At 38.3% G+C, this 23,130-nt stretch overlaps 2 protein-coding genes across 6 annotated transcripts in view; one reads left to right on the top strand and one right to left on the bottom strand.

Annotated features, from left to right (window-relative positions):
- Positions 1-17,852, bottom strand: part of AFTPH (aftiphilin) — a 67,144-nt gene extending 49,292 nt beyond the window's left edge. For 2 of the 5 annotated variants that reach the window (XM_030310701.1, XM_030310704.1), the window contains exon 1: positions 17,559-17,640. The gene's annotated coding sequence lies outside the window, so the exon portion shown is untranslated. Of the gene's footprint in view, positions 1-4,176; positions 4,269-17,558 lie in introns of those variants that run through there. The other 3 variants (XM_032592653.1, XM_030310703.2, XM_030310702.1) reach the window with 3 other exon arrangements.
- On the top strand, positions 1,171-19,248 carry LOC115511243 (transcription initiation factor TFIID subunit 4-like). The gene is made up of 5 exons (XM_030311793.1): positions 1,171-1,174; positions 2,010-2,060; positions 17,020-17,211; positions 17,321-17,882; positions 18,671-19,248. The coding sequence occupies exons 1-5, from the start codon at positions 1,171-1,173 to the stop codon at positions 18,798-18,800; spliced, it is 939 nt and encodes a 312-aa protein (XP_030167653.1). The 3' UTR covers positions 18,801-19,248.
- Positions 19,249-23,130: the final 3,882 nt, after the last annotated feature.

Genomic DNA, 23,130 nt, shown 5'->3' with positions numbered 1-23,130 from the left:
ACATGGATGACTATCACAGATGTGTGAAAGAAACCAGATACACACACACAAAATATATATTATGTGATTCAATTTCTGGGCAGTTCAAAACAGGCAAAACTAATGTACGGTGATAATTCAGAATAGGAGTTACTACAGCAGGTATAGTATTGACTGGAAGAGAACATAAAAGAGCCTGGTAAATGCTAAAATTGCTATTATCTCTTGATCAAAATATTAGTTACGCACGTATATGTATTTGTAAAAGTTCATCCCGTTGTACACTTAAGACTTGTGTACTCTGCTCTCTCTATACGCATCAAAAACAAAAAAAATGCTTCTCAGAAAATCAACATACTTCAATTAAGTGACTCCATTACAAGTGAATGTATGTGACCATAATAAACATATCATTCCATTAAAAAAAAAGTTTTGCTTACTTATACTTTGCCTGTCTCTGGCATTTAAGGTAATATATGTATGTCTCAAGAGGTAGTATGGTACAGGAGAAATATCTTGGACTTGGAATGAGATCCTAGGTTCAGATTCCAGCTTCCTCACTTACGAATTATGTGAGTTTGCCCTGAGCTTCAGTTTCCTATCCAGAAAAAGGGGCTAGCAGCTCCTCCCTTTCAATGCTGTTGTGAGGATTACAGATAACAGACCTTCAGTATGTGGCACATTCTGTGCCTCAGCCAGTTATCAACTATCATCACATTTTAACTTCACTGAGTCTGTGGTTCAAATCATAATCTACCCTTAACAAAAATCTAAGTCAATGTTTGCTTAGTCGGCACAAACATTCACATGACTCTGCATATAGTTTAGGTCACTGAGAGAGTAAATCATGGAAGAAAAATTTACTAACCACACTAAAGATCCATGACACTGACTTTATTGCCAATTTCTATAACCCATCCCTGGAAAATATAAAACAATATCCAAGGTTGAAGGACTGAGAACATAGACTCTAAAGGGACCCAACCAACTCAACAGACTCGATTAAAAGATGGAGGTTTTATAAGTCAGAGAAAGTCAAATACCATATGATTTCACTCATATGCGGAATTTAAAAACCAGATGAACACAGGGGAAAGGAGGGGGGAAAAAGAGAGGGAAGCAAATCATAAGAGACTTAACTACAGAGAACAAACTGAAGGATGATGGAAGGAGGTGGGGGGGATGGGCTAAATGGGTGAGGAGTATTTTTTCGTTAAGTTTATTGAGAGAGAGAGAGAGAGAGAGAGAGAGAGAGCACGCGCGCGCGCGCGTGCGAGGGAGGGGCAGAGGGAGAGAGAAAATCCCAAGCAGGCTCTGCACTGTCAGCACAGAGCCCAAAGTGGGGCTCGAACTCATGAACCATGAGATCATGACCTGAGCCAAAATCAAGAGTCTGATGCTTGACTAAACCACCCAGGTACCCCGGGTGATGGGTATTAGGGAAGGCGCTTGTTGTGATGAGCACTTGGTGTTATGCGTAAGTGATGAATCACTAAATTCGACACCGTTTCAGGTGTCATATGTATTAGCTACCTAGTATTTAAGTAAAAACTTGGGGGGGAAAAAGATGTTTTTGATGAGCAACAGCACAATACAACCCAGTTAATTTGAAATAAACTGGCTGTAGATACTATCCATTTAGAGAAAGACCACAAGAATAAAGGCTTCTAAGAAGGTGTCTCGTTGGAATGGAAAGGATTCTACATGTTCCTCTAAGAAAGAGTTAATCCTTGACCACTCCTCTATCCTCCATCATCCACCCAGTGTATTATTAACACCCTACAGGTCCTTGGGCTCACATTGGGTGGTAGTGGTGAGGTCTAAGAGGTCTTTCAGGAATTTCCCAGATTCAAACACTGAGATAACTTTCCAGACAAGCTAAAAACTCACCGGAGAGAGAGACTCCCACGTTTTATAGGGCACCAAACTGCATCAATGCGTATATCAACTTTCAAGGCCAGATAAGCGCATCTAGATTATACAATCCTCAGCTTTACTGAGGACCTTTCACTCCAAACTTATTGTTATAGGGACTGGAACAGGGGTGAGGGTGAAGGAGAACACAAGCCGGAAGGATGGTGGTAAGAAAAGACAAACACTGTATCTGAAGTTGTGCTACGGACTTTACATAGTACAAACTACACTAGCAAGGTTTAGTTGATGGATCACACATACACAAAACTGTTACCTTTTTACCATGATGCCTGAGATTTTTAATGAGTCACTTGTTAAATCATTTGGGTGAGTGATGGGGAAAAAACTATTTTCTTTAGAAAAATGAATATTATATAAGCAACAACATTGATTTGCATTACAAACGTTACCTGCTATTGCAATAGTTCAAATTATTCAAATCTGCACTGTAATATCCTTGCTGGAGTTTTAAGATACTATCAAAATGTAGTGTCAATGAATCTGTCCAGCCTACATTTCTGCTTAAGAGTCATAGTATCATAAAGAAACCAAAGAAAGAGCCCTTCCTCTGAGCCATATGAAGATAGGGATTTTAGTTAACTTTCTGGTTTTTGATACATCTAGAGATGACTGGACCATGTATGATGTCACAAAAGTTTTCATGCTAAAATTTAAAATCTACAAAATCAATAATTTTCATTTTCTTTTTGAGTGGCTTGTCCTCAGCATATTATATTGCTCAATGGCAGCTAACAAAACAAGGACAGTCCCTAAAAATAGATGCTTTTTAGTAAAAAACTGAGAAAAGTTTTATGTTTCTAGGACTCCCTTTTTAACACAGGCTGCAAACTTCAAGGCTATTTAATCAAACTTCCATAATTCCAAAGCTGAACATTGTTAAGAGATCTTATAATTCCTTCAAACTTGCTGATTTAAAAACAAAAATCCAAGGGGCACCTGGGTGGCTCAGTCAGTTGGGCATCCAACTCTTGATTTTGGCTCAAGTCATGATCCCACGGTTTGTGGGTTAGAGTCCCATATCAGGCTCCATGCTGATACTGCAGAGGCTACTTGGGATTCTCTCCCCCCCTCCCTCTCTGCCCCTCCCAGGTGTTGTCTCTCAAATTAAAAAAAAAAAAATACCCAAGACATCATAGACATCAACTGTATCAACAGGTCAATGTTATCAACTACACAACACGCAGTATTATTTAAAACACTTGTTGAATAGTATATTCCATGTGCTTTCATCTTCTGCTTACACCAATGTCAAGTTAATATTTATTCAACACTATGTGTTGATACTATGTGAAAAGTATTCATGAATTATCTCATTTAGTCCTTATACTATGCAATGAGGTAGGAATTACGGTCTTCATTTTACAGATGAATAAATAAAAGCTTAGAAGTTAAATAATCCCTCACAGTAGTGTAACTTGTAAGTGGTCAATCAGTCACAAGCTAATAAAATACTTGAAAAATGTCTTACTGCAGAAACAACTGACAGCAAATATTAGAATTACAGGAATCATCCCTTAAAGTTTTCTGAGTTGTTCAGAAAAAGGTTCCTGAAACTTCTACAATAATTTGGAAGGAGAAAATAAGATGCTTACAAACTAATAACCAACGAAAACACCAAGAGGTGAATGTCTTCTTTTAATCTTTTTTTTTCAACGTTTATTTATTTTTGGGACAGAGAGAGAGACAGAGCATGAACGGGGGAGGGGCAGAGAGAGAGGGAGACACAGAATCGCAAACAGGCTCCAGGCTCTGAGCCATCAGCCCAGAGCCTGACGTGGGGCTCGAACTCATGGACCGCGAGATCGTGACCTGGCTGAAGTCGGACGCTTAACCGACTGCGCCACCCAGGCGCCCCTCTTTTAATCTTAATGTACACAAATTAAGTGGTAAAAATGTGATAAAGAATGAAACAAGCAGCAAAATATCTTTATAGGTAGGTTGATCACCCTCATAAGGCCAGACTGCCAAAAGTGATAACCAAATTTTCTGTCTTCCTGATTTTGACGTCAGTAAGGATGATTCACAAGAGTACAAATATACACGATGTAAATGACAACATGAGCAGCGATGCATTCATTCTTCAATGAATGTTGCTAAATAGCAGTAAGAGTTATTTTACAGAAGGTAGTTTTCAAAAGTTCCTAAGAGCTTTCCCTTCACTGTGTTTTAAATTTCTATGTAAACCCATAAGGCACTTGTGTTTATATAGCCGTATAGTAAAAAATTAAACAAGATAGATAAAAACATTTGAAATTGTTTTACCTTTAACTCACATCAACTGGCCATATTTGAGAGATTACTGTTATTCCCAAAAAGGTACTTCAACTTGAAACAGAATAAATGATATTGGATAACTGTTGGTAACAAAGACAACAAAACAGAAGCAGCAATGAGGATAGATGAATTAGCCCTTGGAAACAGTTTTTTCCCTAGTACTCTTTGCTCTTATTACACAGTTGCAGAATAAATGAGCCACCCTAATATCCCAGAAACTTTACAATGAAAACAGAATCTAAAAGCAGGAACTACTTCAGTTTCATTTCCTTTCACTAAAATCTTGCTTACACTTACAATAGTGTCTACAGATAACCCCTGGACCTTCTGTTCTCTTTCTGAATTGCTCGCTCAGGGGACCCTTTGAATTTCTCCACTACTACTGATGCTTTCTCATCAGACTGTAAGTGTTCAAGAGTCTTCCAACCCTCAAATAGGAGCAAAACAAAACTCTTCCCTTCTGTATCCTCCTAGCTTTCCTCCTCCTCACCAAACTTCTTCAAAGGGCCATATCTATTTGCTATCTCTACTTCCTAACCTCCCACTCACTCCTCAAGCCAGCACAATCTGGCTTCCATCCTACCACTCCACTGAAACTGCTCTTGCAAGAGGTACTTTACTTGAGCTCAAAAGACTGGAAATGTTGTGCAGGCACAGGCCTCTGTTGTTGACCACTGCATCCTCAGGGCCTGCCACATGGGAGGAACTGAATACATGGTTATTGTTCTTGCTGGGGCATGTATTCCACTGACCACTCTCGAACTGTTTGCCCCTCCACCTCCCACTGGATTTCTATAACCCTAGCTGTGATGTTCCACCAAGTCAGTTAGGAAACATCTAAGTTCAGTCAAGGTAAGTAAGCGTGATCGGAGAAAGGCGGGCCTGAAACGTAGCACATGCAAAAGAAAACAAATCCAATCCTTTGTGCTGAACCTGTCTGAAAAAAAAGTTGAAAGGGGGAGCACTTACACAAGCTAAGCGAAACAAAACAGCTAAAGTACAAAAATTTGTTCACGGTTTTTAACAGACCAGCTAGTATGACTATCTGCTTTGATTTGAAGAGTTTCTCACCATAAGTGGAGGCATCAGCCAGGATCTCCAGAGTGTGATGTGACTCTGGATGGCCCAACTTCCCCTGCTCTTGTTCTCCACTCCTAGCAACTTTCTTTAGTACTTCATGTAAAATTTCCCGCAGATTTGCAATCAGCTGACATGAATAGCTGACATGTTTTGAAAGAAATTTCTTGCTATAAAGCTTTAGATTTAAATTCCGGTCAAGACCGATGAATTAAACCAAGATCCCATGGTATTCTGAAAACAAAAGAGCCCCATGAAACCTACTTTGTGGATTTCCAAAACGAAAGACCCCTAGTCTGTAACTAAAATATGTATATGGCAGGCTTTTGGCAGCTGCCCTTCCTGACAGTGTTACTATGTTATAAATGCCTACCATGAGAACTCACCTTTTAGAAAAAGCATCTAGTAAAAGGTCTAAAGCTGCAACCAAATGCAGTTAGAATTCAGTTATCTGAGCTAATGAGACAGGATGCAGACAGCATCCTAGATAATCTATAACTCACAAATTTGGCCTTAAAATATGACCTATGTAACAGCACATTTACCTTACAAATTGTCTTTGCTAAGTGCTATTTGTTCCTTTAAATTTTCCTCTGACCACCTATCAATTAAGATAACCTAGAAATGTGTGAGGCAACAGAAGGAAACCAGACAATGAACCAGGCTTAAAAATAGTCATATCATCCACAGATAACATAATGACATTCTTGGGGGGAATTATTATAAAACAGAAGCTTTATATATGTGAAAAACCAAATATAAACACATTCCAAAACAGTGCTCAAGAGCGTACATGTGTGTAATATACACAGGTAATGCCACAAGTAGGTCTACCTGTACTGATAACCTTCATGGAAACTATGGAAGGAATTCCCATAGCAAACAAATTCTAGGTAGTTGACCTTTTAATGGTGTTGTTTCTTGGTTTAAAGTTTTACTTTCTCATTAAAGGTAGAAAGGCTAAAGGGTAAAAATTTAAAAAAAAAGGTAACATTTTGGTTAGAAATGATTTGAGAATAAGCCTATCCTATAAAGCAGAATTTTAAACTTTCCCTCACATAACCCACAAAAGCAATACATTTTGCATGATGACCCAACACATACACATTAAGGGGAAAAAAAACCGAAACCAAAAACAAACTTCACCAAACAGTACTTCCCCCTTACTCTCTGGGTACTCTTGATATTTTTAGTTCTATTCCATTTTATCGTAAAAGCTGGTCATGATTCCCTAACTTGATTTTACAAACCTAAATTTATAAACCAGAAATAGGTCATAACTTTAAGTAAAAACAAAAAAACCCAAAAACACCCAAAACGGACACTGAAGAGTTTAGAGAGAATGACCAAAACCAACAATTTCCCCTAAATACTATTAGTACCACTGGGGTTAGGAAAAACTAAGTCCTTCCATACAGACGTTATGAACGATGTCAAGTAATAAAAAAAAATTTGAAATCTGAATTTTTTTTTTTTATCGTTGGAACATGTAAGCATTAGGTGACTTAAAACTTCTGCAGTATTTCTATTCTGCATATTTAAGACATCAATTCTCCTCTGATGAGTTTGATAGAAATAACCCATTTTACATTATTTGAATGAAACACATAATTTGATAAAATGAAAGTGTTCCTTTCCTATTCGCAGAATTTTGCATTAAATAAAAAAAAATACTATTTTTCAAATTCATAATACCCTCAATCTAGGAAGCAAGCCACTTTAAGGATAAAATTAAAGATACTATTGGTCAGAGTACATGTTGGTTTATACTCCAGGCAACTCTACAATACACCACAAATTTTAATGCACATTTTTTGGACTAAATAATTTCATCCACGAGAATGCATCCTACAGAAGCATTCATGTAAGTACACAAAGATCATTCCATACAAATGTTAATTCCTGCATTGTTTTAAAAAGCAACTGAAAATAACTTAAATATTTATCAATGAGGAATAGGGTAAATAAAAAGTATAGCCATAAAAAAAAAGATAAGGCTACATTACTAATAGGAAAAGGTGTCTAAAACACATTTTTAAGTGAAAAGAGTTTCTGAAAGGCATTTTCTCTGGATTTCCCTCTTGCCTATGATACCCTTTCTCCTCCAACAGATCTGCCTTCTGCTTGCCTCTTAAATTTCAGTGTTTCCCATATTTCCTTATCCCAGAGAGATCTCATCCAGTTTTTTTTTTTAATATATGTTCATAACGCTGAAACCCCTATCTATAGGCTGCGCAACCTCTGGATCTATGTACCCAAATACCTTTCTGAATATCTTTATTTGACTGTCCCAAAGATATCTCATATTCTCCAATTCCAAAACTGAAATCAACCTGTACTTAAAGAGCAGAAACTACTTGTTCCTATACAACGTTCTGAATTCTAAGTCCAGAAATCTGAGTGATAGCCCTGACTGCTCCCTACTTTGCCATTCCCCCTCCCACAAATTAAATCTTCAATATATTTGTTTTAACATCCCGTGACCTATGGGGTCTCATTTCAGGTTCTCATTATTTTTAGCCAAGATTACTACAGTCCACTTGATATTCCTATCTTATCCGTGGCTAAGATACTATCTCTTTACTCCATCTAGACAAAACTACCCCCCTGGTTCCTCCACTGACACTATGTCACAAGTCATTTCTTCTAATTTCCTATTCTTACCTGTTTAGAGAACTCATTTACTACACCTTCAAAACCCATTCAGGCATGAAGTTTCCTGTGAAGTGAGATCATCAATACTTATCAAGTTATGATGTCATAGGTACTATGAGAGGTGCTATTCATACACTATCTAATTTAACCTCAACCTTCCATTTTACACAGGAGAAAACAGGCTCAGAGAGGTCAAATAATCTGCTCAAGGTTTCAAAGTATGCAAAGTAGGACTCTGAATCAATTAATCCCTCTTTATATCTCTTTTATTACATTCAACAAAGTAAATCAAAAATTTTTCCCCATGTTTTTCTCCTCTAGCAGCCTATTAACCAATGTTTCTCAATCTTAGCTTTGTATTAAGTTTTCCTTTTTTTAATAGAACAGGTGGATCTAAAGACCTGTATTTTTAGAAGTTTCAAAAATGATGCTGATTGTTAGCAAAGGTTGAGAACCAGTGAATTAAATTACCAAAGGGTAAGAATGTTGCCGGACTTTATAACTTTTGGGGTGATATAAACGTCAGCAAACTTCACTGAACTGATACAGGTAAAGCAATGAAATTTGTACTTTTTCTTATAAAAAGCCTTCCCTAACTTACAATGGTTTGAGTGTACAAACATTTCTTAAAGTTCTGCCATACACATTTACCTGAGAGTATCACAAAGAAATGTCACCCTCAAGATTTAAAAAACAAAGAGTTAAACAAAAAAACGTTCTCAACATAAAATTTTCAATACTTAAAAATGACACTTGGAAAATTTCCTTAAAGGATCAAATTTAAGTTACTGCAATAATCCTTGAAACAGATATTAACATATAACAAATGTTATAGAATTCTTGGAAAAAATAAAATCCTGTCTGAATAATCAGTTTCAGTTGCAGTTGAATGTTAAGAAATTAATATGTAAACAGCAACAATAACCTTTTCTCTACTTCCAGAAACCAAGGTCACTGGCAATCTGATTAAAATCTGTACCTTTTATTTAGGTGTAACACTTGGCACTTGTTTCAAGTAAACTTCTGAACCCTAAGGAGACAGAAACCTAGCACCTGCTGGCTCATTAGGATATAGAGGAAGGAGTCTGAAATATGAAAGAAGAAATAACCACAGGCAAAAAGTAATGAATATTCATTCATTTGGGCTCCTAATAGAAGATTTGAATTTGATACTTGAAACTCTTGGTACGATTTTTAAGAAATAAATATGCCATTAAAAATATTTGGCATAAAAAGTTAACTTAATGTAGGTTTATTACTCTATAAATGGCTACTAAAAACAAAGGCCTTAAGAAATGAACGCTTCAGATTTTGAGTGTCACTGTAGCAGAAGTGTTTGTTTTACCTACAAATTCTTGAGGTCAACATTTCTGCATCCAAACAATTCTTCATTTTGCCTCTTTAAACAACTGATCTCGTTAAGATATATGTAAATATTAAAGATCTTATTCCTAGAAGTCTTGCTTTGAAAAGTATCATTTAGGGGCACCTGGGTGGCTCAGTCTTATGAGCGACTGCCTTCAGCTCAGGTCATAACCTACTCAAGGTTCAGGAGTTTGAGTCCCACAATGGGCTCGCTGTGCTGTCAGCCTGTCAGCGCAGAGCCTGCTTCAGATCCTCTGTCCCCCTCCCACTTGTGTTCTCTCAAAAACAAACATTAAAAAAAAAAAGTATCATTTAAAGTTAGTATTGAAAGAATAAGATGTGAATTGGGAATGACGTCCTCTATTACCTAAACATGCAATTGTTAAATTTAACATAAAAATTCAATGTTAGCAACATAGGATTTTCACATGTTGTTAAACTTGTCAGGTATTTACTTCTCATGTTTTTGCTTCTCATGTAAAATGGGGTCTCCACTTCTATCCTATTTTCTATTTAGGAAATTGGAAGCTCTTGCTACTTGTAAATCATCATATCATAGCCAAACCGGAGCATCTGACCGACCATTTCCTTTCCAATTCTTAGGTCTCTATTTTTCCTTATTGACTGTGCTTGCTTAATACCTCTAATACCAAATCCAATAGTAGTGGTGATAGCAGGCATTAGTATTCCCCCTAAATTAAGATACTGATCTTTGGTTTGAGGTTACATACATTTTGTCGTATTACAGAATTATCCAATTCTTAAGTTGCTTTGTTAAAAAATTTTTTAAAAAGGAGTTTCCAAATGCCTTTTCAGTATTTATGGAGAGAAGTACATAATTTTTCCTTAGATCTATTAAGGTAACAAAAATACCAGTATTTATTCATAATTGTTTTAGGCTGTTCAATAGTCAGGGAAGCCCAGTTTGTTTTCTGCTACAGGAAAAGGTATGTTTCAAAGTAATCAAATAAGCATTGTTAGATTATGTGCTCGATTACACACATGTCAAACAAATATTCAACTTATTTAATCCAATTTACTCCTTACTTTCACTTTTACAAGTAGGCCTCAAAACAAACTGAAATTTTCTCGTAAGTATGAAACATTCAAATTAGTAGTATAAGTCCTTTCAGGTTTCATCTAGGCTCTTTTCTTATTCAACTCCTCCTCAAGCAATCTCATCCACCTAAGGCTTTAATTTCCATATCCTAGGACTCCTACTTTATTCCTACAGCCCAGCCCTCAAACTTGAGCTCCAGACCAGCCAGGCCAACTCTCTACAAGTTCTCTCCTCTTGAATTCCTCAACTCAAACTAAGCTTAACAAGAGAACTCAAGCTTTTCTTTCTCAAACCTGGTCCTCTTCCAGGGCTCTGTAACTTAGTAACTAAGTGGGTGGAGGGGCCATCCCCTAAGTAGGAAACGTAAGAGCCACCCTTGACAAAGCTCCTCACCCTCCTCTACCTTCTAAAGAAGGACCTTTATCTCATAAATCCCTCAATTCTAGAATATCTATCTGTACCTCCTTTCAGCTCCCCAGACACCCTTCTGGTTCTGGTCTAAAAGCTGCCATCATCATTTAAATGGTCTCTCCCTGACCGGTATTCAATCATGCCCAACCCAAGAAATCTCTTTAAAAGTCAATCTGATTACATGGATCTCCTACTTGTGATAAAGATTTTTTAAAAGTATATATTATTTATTTTGGAGTGCCTGGGTGGCTCAGTAGGTTAAGTATCAGACTCTCGGTTTCAGCTCAGGTTATGATCTCACAGTTTCATGGGTTCAAGCCCCACATTGGGCTGCGCTGGCAGCTTGGAGACTGCTTAGGTCTCTCAAATAAACTTTAAAAAGTATATTTATTTTGGGAAGGAGCACAAGCATGCACATGAGAGCCTGAGTAGGGGGAGGGTGGGGGAGAGAATCCCAAGCAGGCTCTGCACCCCCAGCATGGAGTCTGAAACAAGGCTCGAACTCATAAACTGTATCATGACCTGGGCAAAATCAAGAGTTAGTTGTTTAACCTTCTGAGCCACCCAAGCACCCTGTGATAAAGATTAAAAAAAAAAAATCTTTAATAAAGTCTATATAAGCCATTCCCATCTTTCCAGTCACCACCTTCTCCTCCCTTCCCGTATCGTTTCTAATGCTCCACACCAGGCCTTCTTTCAGTTTTCGAAAGGCAGATAACATTCTTTTATGCCACAGGGCCTTTGCACCTGTGGTACCATCGCCTAAAACATTCCCACACATCCTTCAATTCTTAGAAAATTTACCTGAGGCATTGATCCCTCATCTAACACCTTTCCCCAAGTCCTCCTACATGTATTTCTTTCAGAGCATAAGAACTGCAGTATAGTTTGTAATAAAACACTTACAATTTTAAAGATGACTGTGCAAACTGTACCCCATGAAAAACACACTGACAACCTGAAATGTATGATTTTTAAAAACCCATTTGCTGCTTTCCAGAATAGTGAAGTTAATCTTATAGTTCTTTTCCATAGATAAAAATAAGTCAGTGTCATGCTCCTGAGCAGCACTGTCCAACTAAAATATAGTATGAGCCATATATTTTTCCAGTAGCCTATTAAAAAAAGCATATGAAATTATAATATACTTTGCTTAACCCAAAGCGCCCAAAATATTATTTTAACATGTAATCAGTCTAAACTATGTATCTTAACATTAGTTTTGAGATCTGTTTTTTGGTGTTTTTTTTTTTTTTTTTTTTTACACTTAGAGTACATGTACTTTGGACTAGTTTTATTAAAAGTGCCACATGTGGCCAGTGGTTACTATACTGAACATAGTTCCAGAATATTGTATTTCTTTCACTTAAATAGCTAACAGAATCAGTTATTTTAAGAAGAGCACATTATTAAGCAATTTTAATCTCCTATCAAACAAGGACACATCTCCCATTTAAACCCTTCAAAAAATGTTTAAATTATGCAAATATTCCATACTGCTGAAAAGCCTAAATCCAAAATAAAAATCTAGGTAAACACTTTAAAAACTGCATATTTACTGATCATTTGAGGAGATTAAAGGAAGACGGGTACTCTCAGCCACTGCTTGAAGGACTGATTTTATTACAACCTCTTGAAAAGCAATTGGTTTCCCTTTGATTTAGTAACTACACTTCTAGGACTCAATCCTATGGAAATAACCCAAAACAAAGTCCAAGATTACAAACCTGTTCACCAAGATACAATAGGATTCATACATACATGTGTGTAGGACACTCGAACTCACAGGGGGAAAAAAATGAATGTAATCCAAAATGTTTAGTTATCTCTTTGTCGTGTGATGACTAATATTTTAATACATATTATTCCTTTTAACATGTTTACTGAGTGCTGCTCTGTGCCAGGCATTAATAACAGATGGGTCCCTGCCATCGAGGGGCATACCAGTTTTCTTTACACTTTTCTACAGTTTCCAAATATTCTACAATATTCTATAATAAACATTTTCCTTTCATAACTTTAATAACCAGAAAAATATAATATGGAGTGGATGCTGATTTGGGCAAATCAGCTGTAAAGGGACATTGAGCCACCTGGAGAAGAATTTGAATATAGCCTCATATAGTAGCTTAGATGAAAATTTTCTGAAATGGTAAGGGAAGTTTAATTAATGCAAAACAACCTACAAAGTAGTCTGTGCAATAAGACTGTTTTGGTATAAAGTGCATGTTTATATATGTAAAAAATAGGTGGAAAGATATGCATTAAATTGTTAACAGTGGGGATTTCTGAGTAGTAGGAGTGGTTTTTTTTTTTTTTTTTTTTGCTTGCCAATTTTCTACAATGCCCCTGTAACAAACGACTACTTTAAAAAATTAAATAGATACATACCCACTACTTACTGAGCATTTACGACATACAAAACTGTGCTAGATTCTATAAGGGGTAGAAGTGAGTAAAAGGAGTCGCAATCGTAAAGAAAATTACAGTTAATTAGGGGGAACATAAGAAACAAAATGCAAGCCAGAATATAAACAGCAAAGTAAAATGTAGTTATGAGGAATCTAAGAAAAGATCTTACCTGATTGGGAAGAGGAAGAAAGAATGGTGAAAACACGAAAAAGCTTCATGGAGACAGAATTTGAAATGAAAGGGTTTTAACTGATCCAAGTAACAGTGGGCACTAAAAATAAAGTATGGGGCAAGTATCAAAGAACAGGAAGTCACATAATAGAGTTTGGTTAGAATGTAGGATATATGAAGGAAGTAGGCAGTATGCTGGAAAAGTAGGCTGTGGAGGGCCTTGAATTTTCAGAAGGGAGTATCTCTAGAAGTATTTTTGAATTTAGCAATGGTGAAATTACTATAGGTTCCAATTCCAGAGACTGACTGTATCACGGTAACCACCTCCTAATGGAATCTTCCTGCTTCCACTCCTGAACTCCTATAGTCTATTTTCTGTACAGCAGCCAGCCAGATCCTCCCCCCCAACCCCAGCCAGATCCTTTTAAAACATAGATTATGTCACATCTCTACTCATAAGCCCTGCAGTGGCTTCCCATCTCACACAGTAAAAAGCCAAAGTCATTAGAATTTCTACAAAGCCCTGCAACACGCTCTCTCACCCTCTAACTCTCTGATCACATATACTATTCCCCTTGCAATTCTTTGAATATTCCAGGCATACTTCTGCTTCTACCACTCTTCCCCTTATTCTCCTCACCTCCTTCAGGTCTTAAGCTTTCTCTGACCCTATCCTATATAAAACAGCAAGCTCCAACAACCTCTCCCTCCTAGCTCTAAGTCAAAAAGCCTGAACTCCCGTATCCCTCCAAATGGACGTTTTTCTCTAGGATACTTATCTGCCATTTTTTTTTTTATCCCCCTACATCTACACAAACGTGTGTACACACACACACAAAGTTCAATGAGGGTTGTTTTTCTTAGTTGATTTTAGTATCCTTAGCACCTAGAACAGGGCTTCACATGTTGCCATAAGAATGAAATGAAGAGAATATCATGGTGTTAGGTATTTAGTTGAAATGGTTTATGGCATATTTTAAGTATTTGCATAAATGGAACCTACACTGTATTCTAGTTTACCAGTTTATTTTCCCCTGGGAACTATTCACCAAAACAGTGCTTATAAGTTTTGAGCATACAGCTGAGCTTTAATTTATTAGCAATTTATCTCTGCAAGGTTTATTGAAGTATTTTTTGAAATAAGGATGGTGGTGGTTGAAGAAGAAAGAGTATAAACCTATGTTCCTTTTTTCATTTCTCCCGAACTAATGAGCAATGGCTCCCCACCTCTGCTTCCTCCCCAGTGTATAGTTTCTGACTTTTTCCTTTTCCTAGGGAAGGGGTCTAAATCCAGACCTATGAGCCCCCACCCCAGGGTAAGGTCAGCAATAAAACTAGGAGTGTGATACAGGGCTGTGCAGCTGGTTGGCAGCAAAAAGAGGAGAGCCCAGGCAAGGGAGGTTACTGCAGAAGAAACTCGGGAGGGGAACAATTTCTTGACTTAAATATTTTCAAGTTAGAACTTCCTTATATTTTAAAAGGAAGTCAAAACAAAATAACATTCAACCTAATTCCCTACCTTCGTTTTAAATATACAATGCTGGAAGAGTGATACTTTTAAAATGAAAAACCTGACCTTTTATTATGATTTCAAGCATACATAGTTTAGAAAAAAATATAATGAATGATTAAGTACCCATTACCTAGCTGTGTTAAATCTTTTACCAAATCTGCTTCAGATTTATTTTAAAGACAGTAAAGCTACGGTTGAAAAACCACAGGCCCTTCCTAGATCTTTATCCCTCTTCAGTTCTTCAGAGGTAACTTTAATTCTCATTTGGTATTTATCATTCCGATGAATGTTTTTATACTTTTGTTATATATCTCATGATTCCCAAAAAATATGTTGTATACTTTTACATATTTTAAAAACTATATTAAGACTATAGGAGTATGATAAGCAAAACTATCATATCCTGGCTCTGTTACCAGCTGTCTGACCTTAGGTAAGCTGCTTAACATTTGTGCCTGTTTCTTCTCTGAAAAATGGAGATAATACCACCTGAGTTTGTAGGGTTGTTAGGAGGATCAAATGAGTTAATATATTCTATATAAATCACTAAGACAAGTATCTCACTCATAGCAAATAGTGTATATCAGAGTTAGCAGTTATATAAAGTTGCAAAATGACCTGTGATTGTATTATAGACACACTCTGTGAAAAGACTATCAAATTGATTATATATATAATCACCCATGTAATGCCAGATATTTTTACAAATTGTGTAAAAACTATAAATACTTATGAAGCTCAGGCTGGAAAGGTTCAGTAGCCTAACCACTAAGAAAAAAAAGTCCTTATTTTTTAACTTACAAATTGTAGATAACATTAACAGTATAAACATTTAAGTAATTTATGACGGTTTAAAAATACCTACTTAATGGCCTCCTTTTATGAGTTTTGGGGGACAGGGTCAGGAGAGAAGGGGTAATTCCTCAATGAGATGCTATTCCAAGACTTTAGACTCTTAATGGAAGCACTTTAGATTTCACACAAAAATAAAACATTTGGTACTCAAATTTCACTTGCTTTCTGAACTTTTAATTGTAAGTAAAATAAGTTAAAAATTTAAATGATACTTTATGATAGGATTTATCTAGATGACAAAATTTTCATAAGGACAGCTGGATTCTGCAAAATTTATCGATGCAATTAAGGACACTGTATCCAATTATGGACACATTTGATATAGGGTTATTTTTATAATAATCTCTAGGTCAAAATCAGAAAACAGAAAAACAAATGCCCCACATCTTATGTGAATTCTAGTTAATTTCTTACAAGAGCTTTCTAAAGGTTGTGAAATATATTAATTGATCAAGTGTAGATCTATCTAATTAGTATATAGTGGAATTCAATCTAATGAGCATTTACTAGGTATCATTTACTGGGCTAAAGGTTTTATACAAGATCTTTTAATCCATGTGCAACATCTTCATGCACAAAATTTACAAGACCACATACTCTGCATAAACACATACTCTGCGAAGTTAAAAATGACTACTACAAAAGCCAACAATTAAGCTGGCAAAGCATATAAAATGTAGATAAACTGCAAATTATATCAACGGAACAGTGTTGACATATTTGTTTCCCCTAGTTTGGCATATGTTTCAATGTTTAAAAGGTTCACTGAGAGTAACAATTAAATGTAAACATTAAGGATGAAACGTCTCCCCCTCCTATCCCCAAAGAAAAAAAACCCGAAATCAAAAACCCAATTTGGAGTGGGAGAAATACTCCCTGGAAGCTAGTGAAGAGGAAAGACTAAAGTTCAAAAGTTTTACTTTTCTCCTAGTGAGAACTTTGAAACGGAACCAGTGCTTTTATTTGTCCCCCTTCTCATACCCCCACTAAAATATTTACAAGTATGAGTCCTTTCCTCAACCCCAGAAGCTTCAGTGAGAAACAAAGCTATAACTCGCATTAACCAGTAAGAAAAATCTAGCCATTCTCAGTAACTTCCTAATGGAGAAAAGACCCTACTACCGTTCACCCTATAGTCTTGTCCTCTGCCCAAGCAAGACACTGCACCTGCCAAATCGGGAGTTTAAAGAATAATGGTCTAACTTTGCGAACGCGATCTGGGGAGGAAACGCAGATTTGAGCAGTGCAAGAAAGGAGCAAAAAAGATCCTTTCAGGAAAGGATTCATGGGCTTTGGGGCTTTCCTCTGCCAGTTGGAGGATTCAAAATCCGCTTGCTTCAGAGACCTTCGGAAGCAGCCACACTCCGGTCGCAGCCGGCCTCGGGCCTGGGAGAAGCAGGCAGTGTTTACACCTGTCACGAGGAAGGGGGAGGGAAAAAGAGGAAGCCCCAGCAAAGCCCCAAACTTCTCGACAGCTCCAGAGAGGGAGCGGCCGGCCGGAGCTGTGGGCAGGTGGAAGCGGAGGCGCAGAGCGACCCGGCAGCGGCCGGAGAGGTGGGAACAGCTCACACTTCCCCGGCCGGTGCCCGGGTTGGCGGGGAGGGATCCTTGAGCTTTGGGCGCCGCCGCCGCCGCCGCCGCCGGCGTCCCCGCACCCGCCGCGGAAGAGGGCAAAGCCCAAGTCCGGAGCCCGCAGGCCCGCAGAGCCGGCACCGTCCCCGTACCCGCAGTTCCCGGCCCCGCGGCAGACAGGTGCTCCCGGCCCGGGCAAGGGTCCGGCCGGTGGGCTGGGCCAGGTCCCCGCACCCTCTTCCCCCCGCACGGCTGGAGAAGCGAAGCGGTGGCGCTTACCTGGCTCGTTCGGGGCGGCCGCGATGGGCATGGCTCAGGGGCCCGGGGAGGAACTGGCTCCCCGGGGAAGGACCGGCTAGTCCGACACGGAGCTGGTGAGAGCGGAAGGCAGACTGCTCACAGCCCTGTCAGCGAAGCAGCGCCATGGACGCCCACCCGGAGTTTCAGCACTGTCGCGGGACCCCCATCCCATTACCCTCCGCCCTCTTCCGCCGCCGCCGCCGCCTCCACCTCCTCCTCCGCCGAGACCCCCCGCCCACTCCACACACTCTCCCATCATGCAGCGGGGAACCGCCGCTGCCGACACGTCACTTCCGGGCGCAGGTGGCTAGGTCGGGGCCGGGCGCTGTTGGGTGCAGGGAGGTAGGGGGAAGGGGGGGGGAGGAGGACACTCCAGGGGAATTAGTGTCACAGAACGCTTACCCCTGCGCAGGCGCGGTCACGCTAAGCGCCGGCCGCCATTTTGGGTGAGGGCAAGCTGCCCTTTTCCTTTACTTCCTTGCGAGTCATCGAGCTGTCGCGGGGAAAGACGTCCTCCTGCGTTCCGCCTCCCTCTGAAACAGCGCTCCCGGCGAGGGACAGGTGCTCCTCAGCCGGTTAACTATAACGTTCAGTCAGGACCGAGTTAAGTCTCTTGCTCTCTAAATAAAACTGCAATACAGAACCATTATCTTCTCTACCAGAAGCCTATTCGGAGAGCCCTTATCAGCTTGCCCTTTTCGCCCCGGAAAACGACTTTTTCATTCAGTCTAAGTCCCTTCCTCTTTTTAATTTAAACTGACAAGAGGAAGCTGGTAGTTAACAACAAAGAAGAGATTGTTGTATATAAAAATCAACCTTAACAGGATGGAAACAGGGAAAGCACCCGCTGAAGACTGACAAATCGGCTTTGAGACCAATAACAAAAAAAGTGGGAATTTTGGTAACAAATGGAGACGGTGGTAATTTTTCATACCTGCTGCGGGAGAATATCCAATGAAGCAAAAGAAATAAAATCAATTTATGCATTTCTCTAGCAGGGGTCATAATGGATTCTTTTTCTATCATCAGTGTTGAGCAGTTGATTATTTGCATTTTTATAACCTTTTCCTCTCATCATAAATCTCTCTTAGAACACCGACCACTGTGGCTTCAAGGATTATTGTTATCGTTCGAGATGATGATCCCAGGGAAGCTACCCTGCAAATCATGAGCCCTGCTGAGTGCCCGTTCTACTCACTTTTGCCAAACCTGCACCGGTAATTTGAGTAATTTAAAATAGTCCAAAAACAGTAAAGCTCAGCAGCTACGCAAAGAAACAGGATGGAAAACACTCCCTCAGCCACAGAGAAGTGTCCACCCCCTTGAGTGGAGAAATTATACAAATCGGGGGGAAGATAAGGACAAAAGCAGTTCATCACGGTTTATCCCGCCTCTGCAATATTCTAGACAAATTAACTTGAAGCGCTAAAATAGACCCGCATTTGTCTTTTTACAGCTCAATTGCCGTAAAAAATACGGAGACTGCATCACTTTAAATTGGAGTACCAATTGTTTTGTGGTGGTACTGGATTTTTTTTGTTATTGCTCAGTCACTAAAGAAAAATCTATATGGCTTGTCAAATTCCTATTGTATTTCGCCCCCTGCTGGTGTAGCTTGCGTGCAAGCTTGAAAAAAATGTATAGGTCACTATAAATGTTTATTGACCAAGAAAGAAAAATGTGTGTGTGTGTATAGAGATTGGAAATTGATTTTAGATGAACACGTTTTAGTTTGATAGCTCTACTAAATGAATATTGGAATAAGAAGAGCATATGACAAAATCCTAAAGCAGACCCTACACCAATAAAATGTTTAAATTCATTTCAATTTAAACATCAAAACGTTAAGAAAACCCTGCTTCGGAAAAATATCTCCCTGCTCCATACATAACATATGATTACAAAGTGATGATTTTTGTCAGGTAAACGCAGAAGCCAGTTCTGTTCACTTAAGTACAATTTAGAAATCAGTGTCCAACTTTGAATATGGAAATTGAGTAGCTACTTGGTCAGCTGACTTGTGAGTGCAATCAACCAATTTGTAGTCTCACACAGGATTCTGAAGACAGTATTCCAAAGCCTGTGAAAATGTACCAAAGCAGTCTGATTCTGAATGTTAAGTTGATGAATCTGTAGGAAACAATTATTAAAACGCATTGCATTTGGAAGAAAATTCAGTGCATTTGAATCAAACAAAAACACTATGACCATTAATTCATTACCTAAGACTTTGCATCAAGTAAGTGACCATTCATCATGTGTCTTTACTTCTAGTTTTTCTTCCTGTGCATTTTTTTTTTTTACAAAGTTGTAATCATAATGTAAATCAATTTTGTATCCCCATTTCCACTTAATATCATGTTGTAAGCATTTTCTATCGTTTCACATTTTATAGAAACTAAAGTTTAATCATCTACATAGTATTCAACGGAGTGGACACACTGAATTGTCCATTATCCTATTAGTATTTTCCACTATTGCAAATACTCTGATGAACATTGTGTGCATGTGACTTTGTCCAATTTTAGGATTTTTTTTCCCCAATATAAAAATGATTAATAGCCTTTTGGCCCAATATTTTATTGGCACTTTGTCATCTTATATTGTTTTCCAAAAGACTATACCAATTCACAATGCCACCACTAATACAGAAATGTATCAATTTTACCCTCCTTACCAACAGATATTAAAAGAAAAAAGATTAAATTATACTTTGTGGACTAAAACTTGAAAGGACCTTAACTGTATAATTGTATAAGAAATCAACAAACACAAAACCCCAGCAATGTGGTTGAAAGGACCTTAACTGATAATTGTGTAAGAAATAAACACAAAACCCCAGCAATGTGATGTTCTGGAAAAGCAATAACATAGATCTAGGTCTGTGAACAGGGTCTATTATCATTATGATTTTATATAAATTAATCTCTCCAGACTTCAGTCTTATCTGTCAAATGAGAGTGAAACTAGACCACAGGTTCTTAACTCTTAAGTAGCACATGTGTCTTTTTGAGGATATGACAAGTCTTTGGTGCTTTCTGCAGAAAATGCTCATCCCAAATTTCAGATTTCTTAGAGCTCCTTCATGGAAGAGGGTCTATGAATTGCAGCTTAAGACACCCTGTACCAGATGGATTTCCAAGGTTCTTTTCATCTACACATTTTCCTAGGATTTCATTTTATAATCCATTAAACACTAAGACTAAGTTATACTTTTTAGTGGATAGTGATATATTCATATATGTATGACTTTTCAGCACTTAAATTAGAGCTATAGGTATCAATATGGTTAGATTATAAAAACAAGTGAATGAAGTTTAAGAATGGGTAAAATATGAATTTTATAATGTGAGTTTTTAAAACCAATACTTTATTATAAAAAATGTATATCCTAAAGTATAAAAATATGGACTGGCATGACATATGCAAAATTCTATTAGGGGCTAGTATGGGTCAGAAAACACTAAAGTGGACTTATCAGTAATTGCAATGTGTTATATATAAGAAAATCTGAAGCAAATGTGGCAAGCTATTTACATTTTTTCTTTCCCAGCTTTGAGATAAATGACAAATAGAAATTATATTTAGGATGTACAGCTAGATGTTTTGATCAATCCATTTACATTAATTCTAAATAGAGGGTACATGGATATTTGTCATAATTCTGACATGTTTTGTATTCATTTTTTCATGGTTAAAAAGCAGCTTTTCCAGAATCAGTTGTTTAAAACCATGAATTGTGAACAGCATCCTAGAGAGTTCCTGACGTATTGCACTAATGCTAATATTTTAGATTTGTACAACTTTCCGAAGTATTTATTTTAGTATATGTGCTGCTGAAGCGAGCACCCGAAGTATTATTTTAAGTATATTATCTCTGATTCTCACACAGTCCTTGTAGAGCGTGTAGGGTCTCTCAGTTGTCTGCCACTGTTTCCCCAAACTTAAAATCACTCCAGGGGCCACACTGCCCCACTGGTTTTCTGGAGAACTTCCTACTTTTAAGTTTTATTAATTTATTTTGAGAGAGAGCGTACATGCATGCATATGTGCATGCGTGGGGGAGGGGCGGAGAGGGAAAGAGAATCCCAAACAGGCTTGCAGCGGTCAGCTCAGAGCCTGATGGGGCCTGAGCCTAAATCAAGAGTCAGACACTCAACAGAGCCACCCAGGCGCCCCTGCACCCTAAATTCTTACAGCTCTGTAGACCCCATGAAGTAAATGTTGCTGTGGTGCTTTTGCGAAGAGGAAATCAGGCCAGACATCTCCCAGAACAGGACGGGAGAGACTTGAACAGGGGCTATGCTAGGACCTTACTCTTCCGTGAGGTAGAGGACTTGTTCTCAGACTCCATGCAGGATGTTTGCCTTCCTTCATTAGTGCCATCATGATGAGCCTCTCTCTTCTCAGGTAACTGAGTCAGCCAAAGCTAAGGGCTAAGAAGTAGACAGCATCCCCAGGGGGCCGGCTAGCCCTTCTCTCCACACCTTTGGCCCTTTTTTAATCCTTAGACTATTCTGTCTCACCCAAACTGTGTACATTATCTTTGTTCCTCCCTCCCCAAACTGAAAGACAAAGTCAATTGGACACAGTGAGCCCCCTGATGTGATGCAGTGTGAAATTCACGGATCACAGAAGTATGGAGATGGAAGTACACAGTATTCCTGCCAAATATATTTAATCTGAATCTTATTAAACCTTAAACTACCTTCCAGTTCACAGGAAATACTGGAGGAACGAGTTAAACAGGGCTACTAAGAAACAATGGCACCAATCCCTCATGTGGATTATTCTACAAATAATTTCTCTTCAAAAGGGATAATCTAGGTTAAAAGGGACATAGGAGAAATAACCAAATGCAATTTGTGGTTTTCAATAGAATCATTTGAATAAACCATTCATAAAAGCCTTTTTGGGATACTTGAGAAAATCTGTGTCCTGGCATTAAATGTTCTTGAACTTTTTTAGATATAGTGATGGAATTACGGATATGTAGGAGAACATCCTTACTTTCTGGGGATGCCCGAAATGTAATGATGTGTAATTTTTTTTTTTAAAAAATGGTTCAGAAAAAACTCATGCATATAAAGTATGACAAAATGCTAGAAATCATTAAGTTGAAACTAGGTGGTGAATGTGTGTGTGTGTGTGTTTTTTTAACTTATCTGCTATTGAGTATTTCATAATGAGAAGCAAAAGAAGAGACTATTAAAAAAAATACCCGAGGCAGGGCGCCTGGGTGGCTCAGTCGATTAACTGTCCAACTCTTGATTTCAGCTCAGGTCATAATCTCTCGGGTTCCTGAGTTTGAGCCCTGCATCAGGCTCTGTGCTGACAGCTCCCAGCCTACTTGGGATTCTACCTCTCTGCCCCTCCTGCGTGCATGTGTGCACTCTCTCTCTCAAAAAGAGGAGGTCTGGATTTTTATTTTTCCTAAAGTACTGCATTCCCTAGGCAATCATTGTCAAATACACATTTCTGATTCTGGAGCAAATCGCACAAACAGTGATCTTGTGAAGGGTTTTAAAGATGTGGAAAGGAGGAAAAAAAA

Source organism: Lynx canadensis, chromosome A3 (assembly GCF_007474595.2).
Source record: "Lynx canadensis isolate LIC74 chromosome A3, mLynCan4.pri.v2, whole genome shotgun sequence".
Taxonomy (NCBI): domain Eukaryota; kingdom Metazoa; phylum Chordata; class Mammalia; order Carnivora; family Felidae; genus Lynx; species Lynx canadensis.
This window is presented reverse-complemented; position numbering and strand designations above follow the sequence as displayed.

What these genes read in the sequence shown, in the direction of transcription:
- LOC115511243 (XM_030311793.1), top strand. An exon ending in CACAAGCCGGAAGGATGGTG is followed by an intron (nt 2,061 to 17,019) that starts GTAAGAAAAGAC and finishes TTCCTCTGCCAG; the next exon opens with TTGGAGGATTCAAAATCCGC. An exon ending in CACGTCACTTCCGGGCGCAG is followed by an intron (nt 17,883 to 18,670) that starts GTGGCTAGGTCG and finishes AATCTCTCTTAG; the next exon opens with AACACCGACCACTGTGGCTT.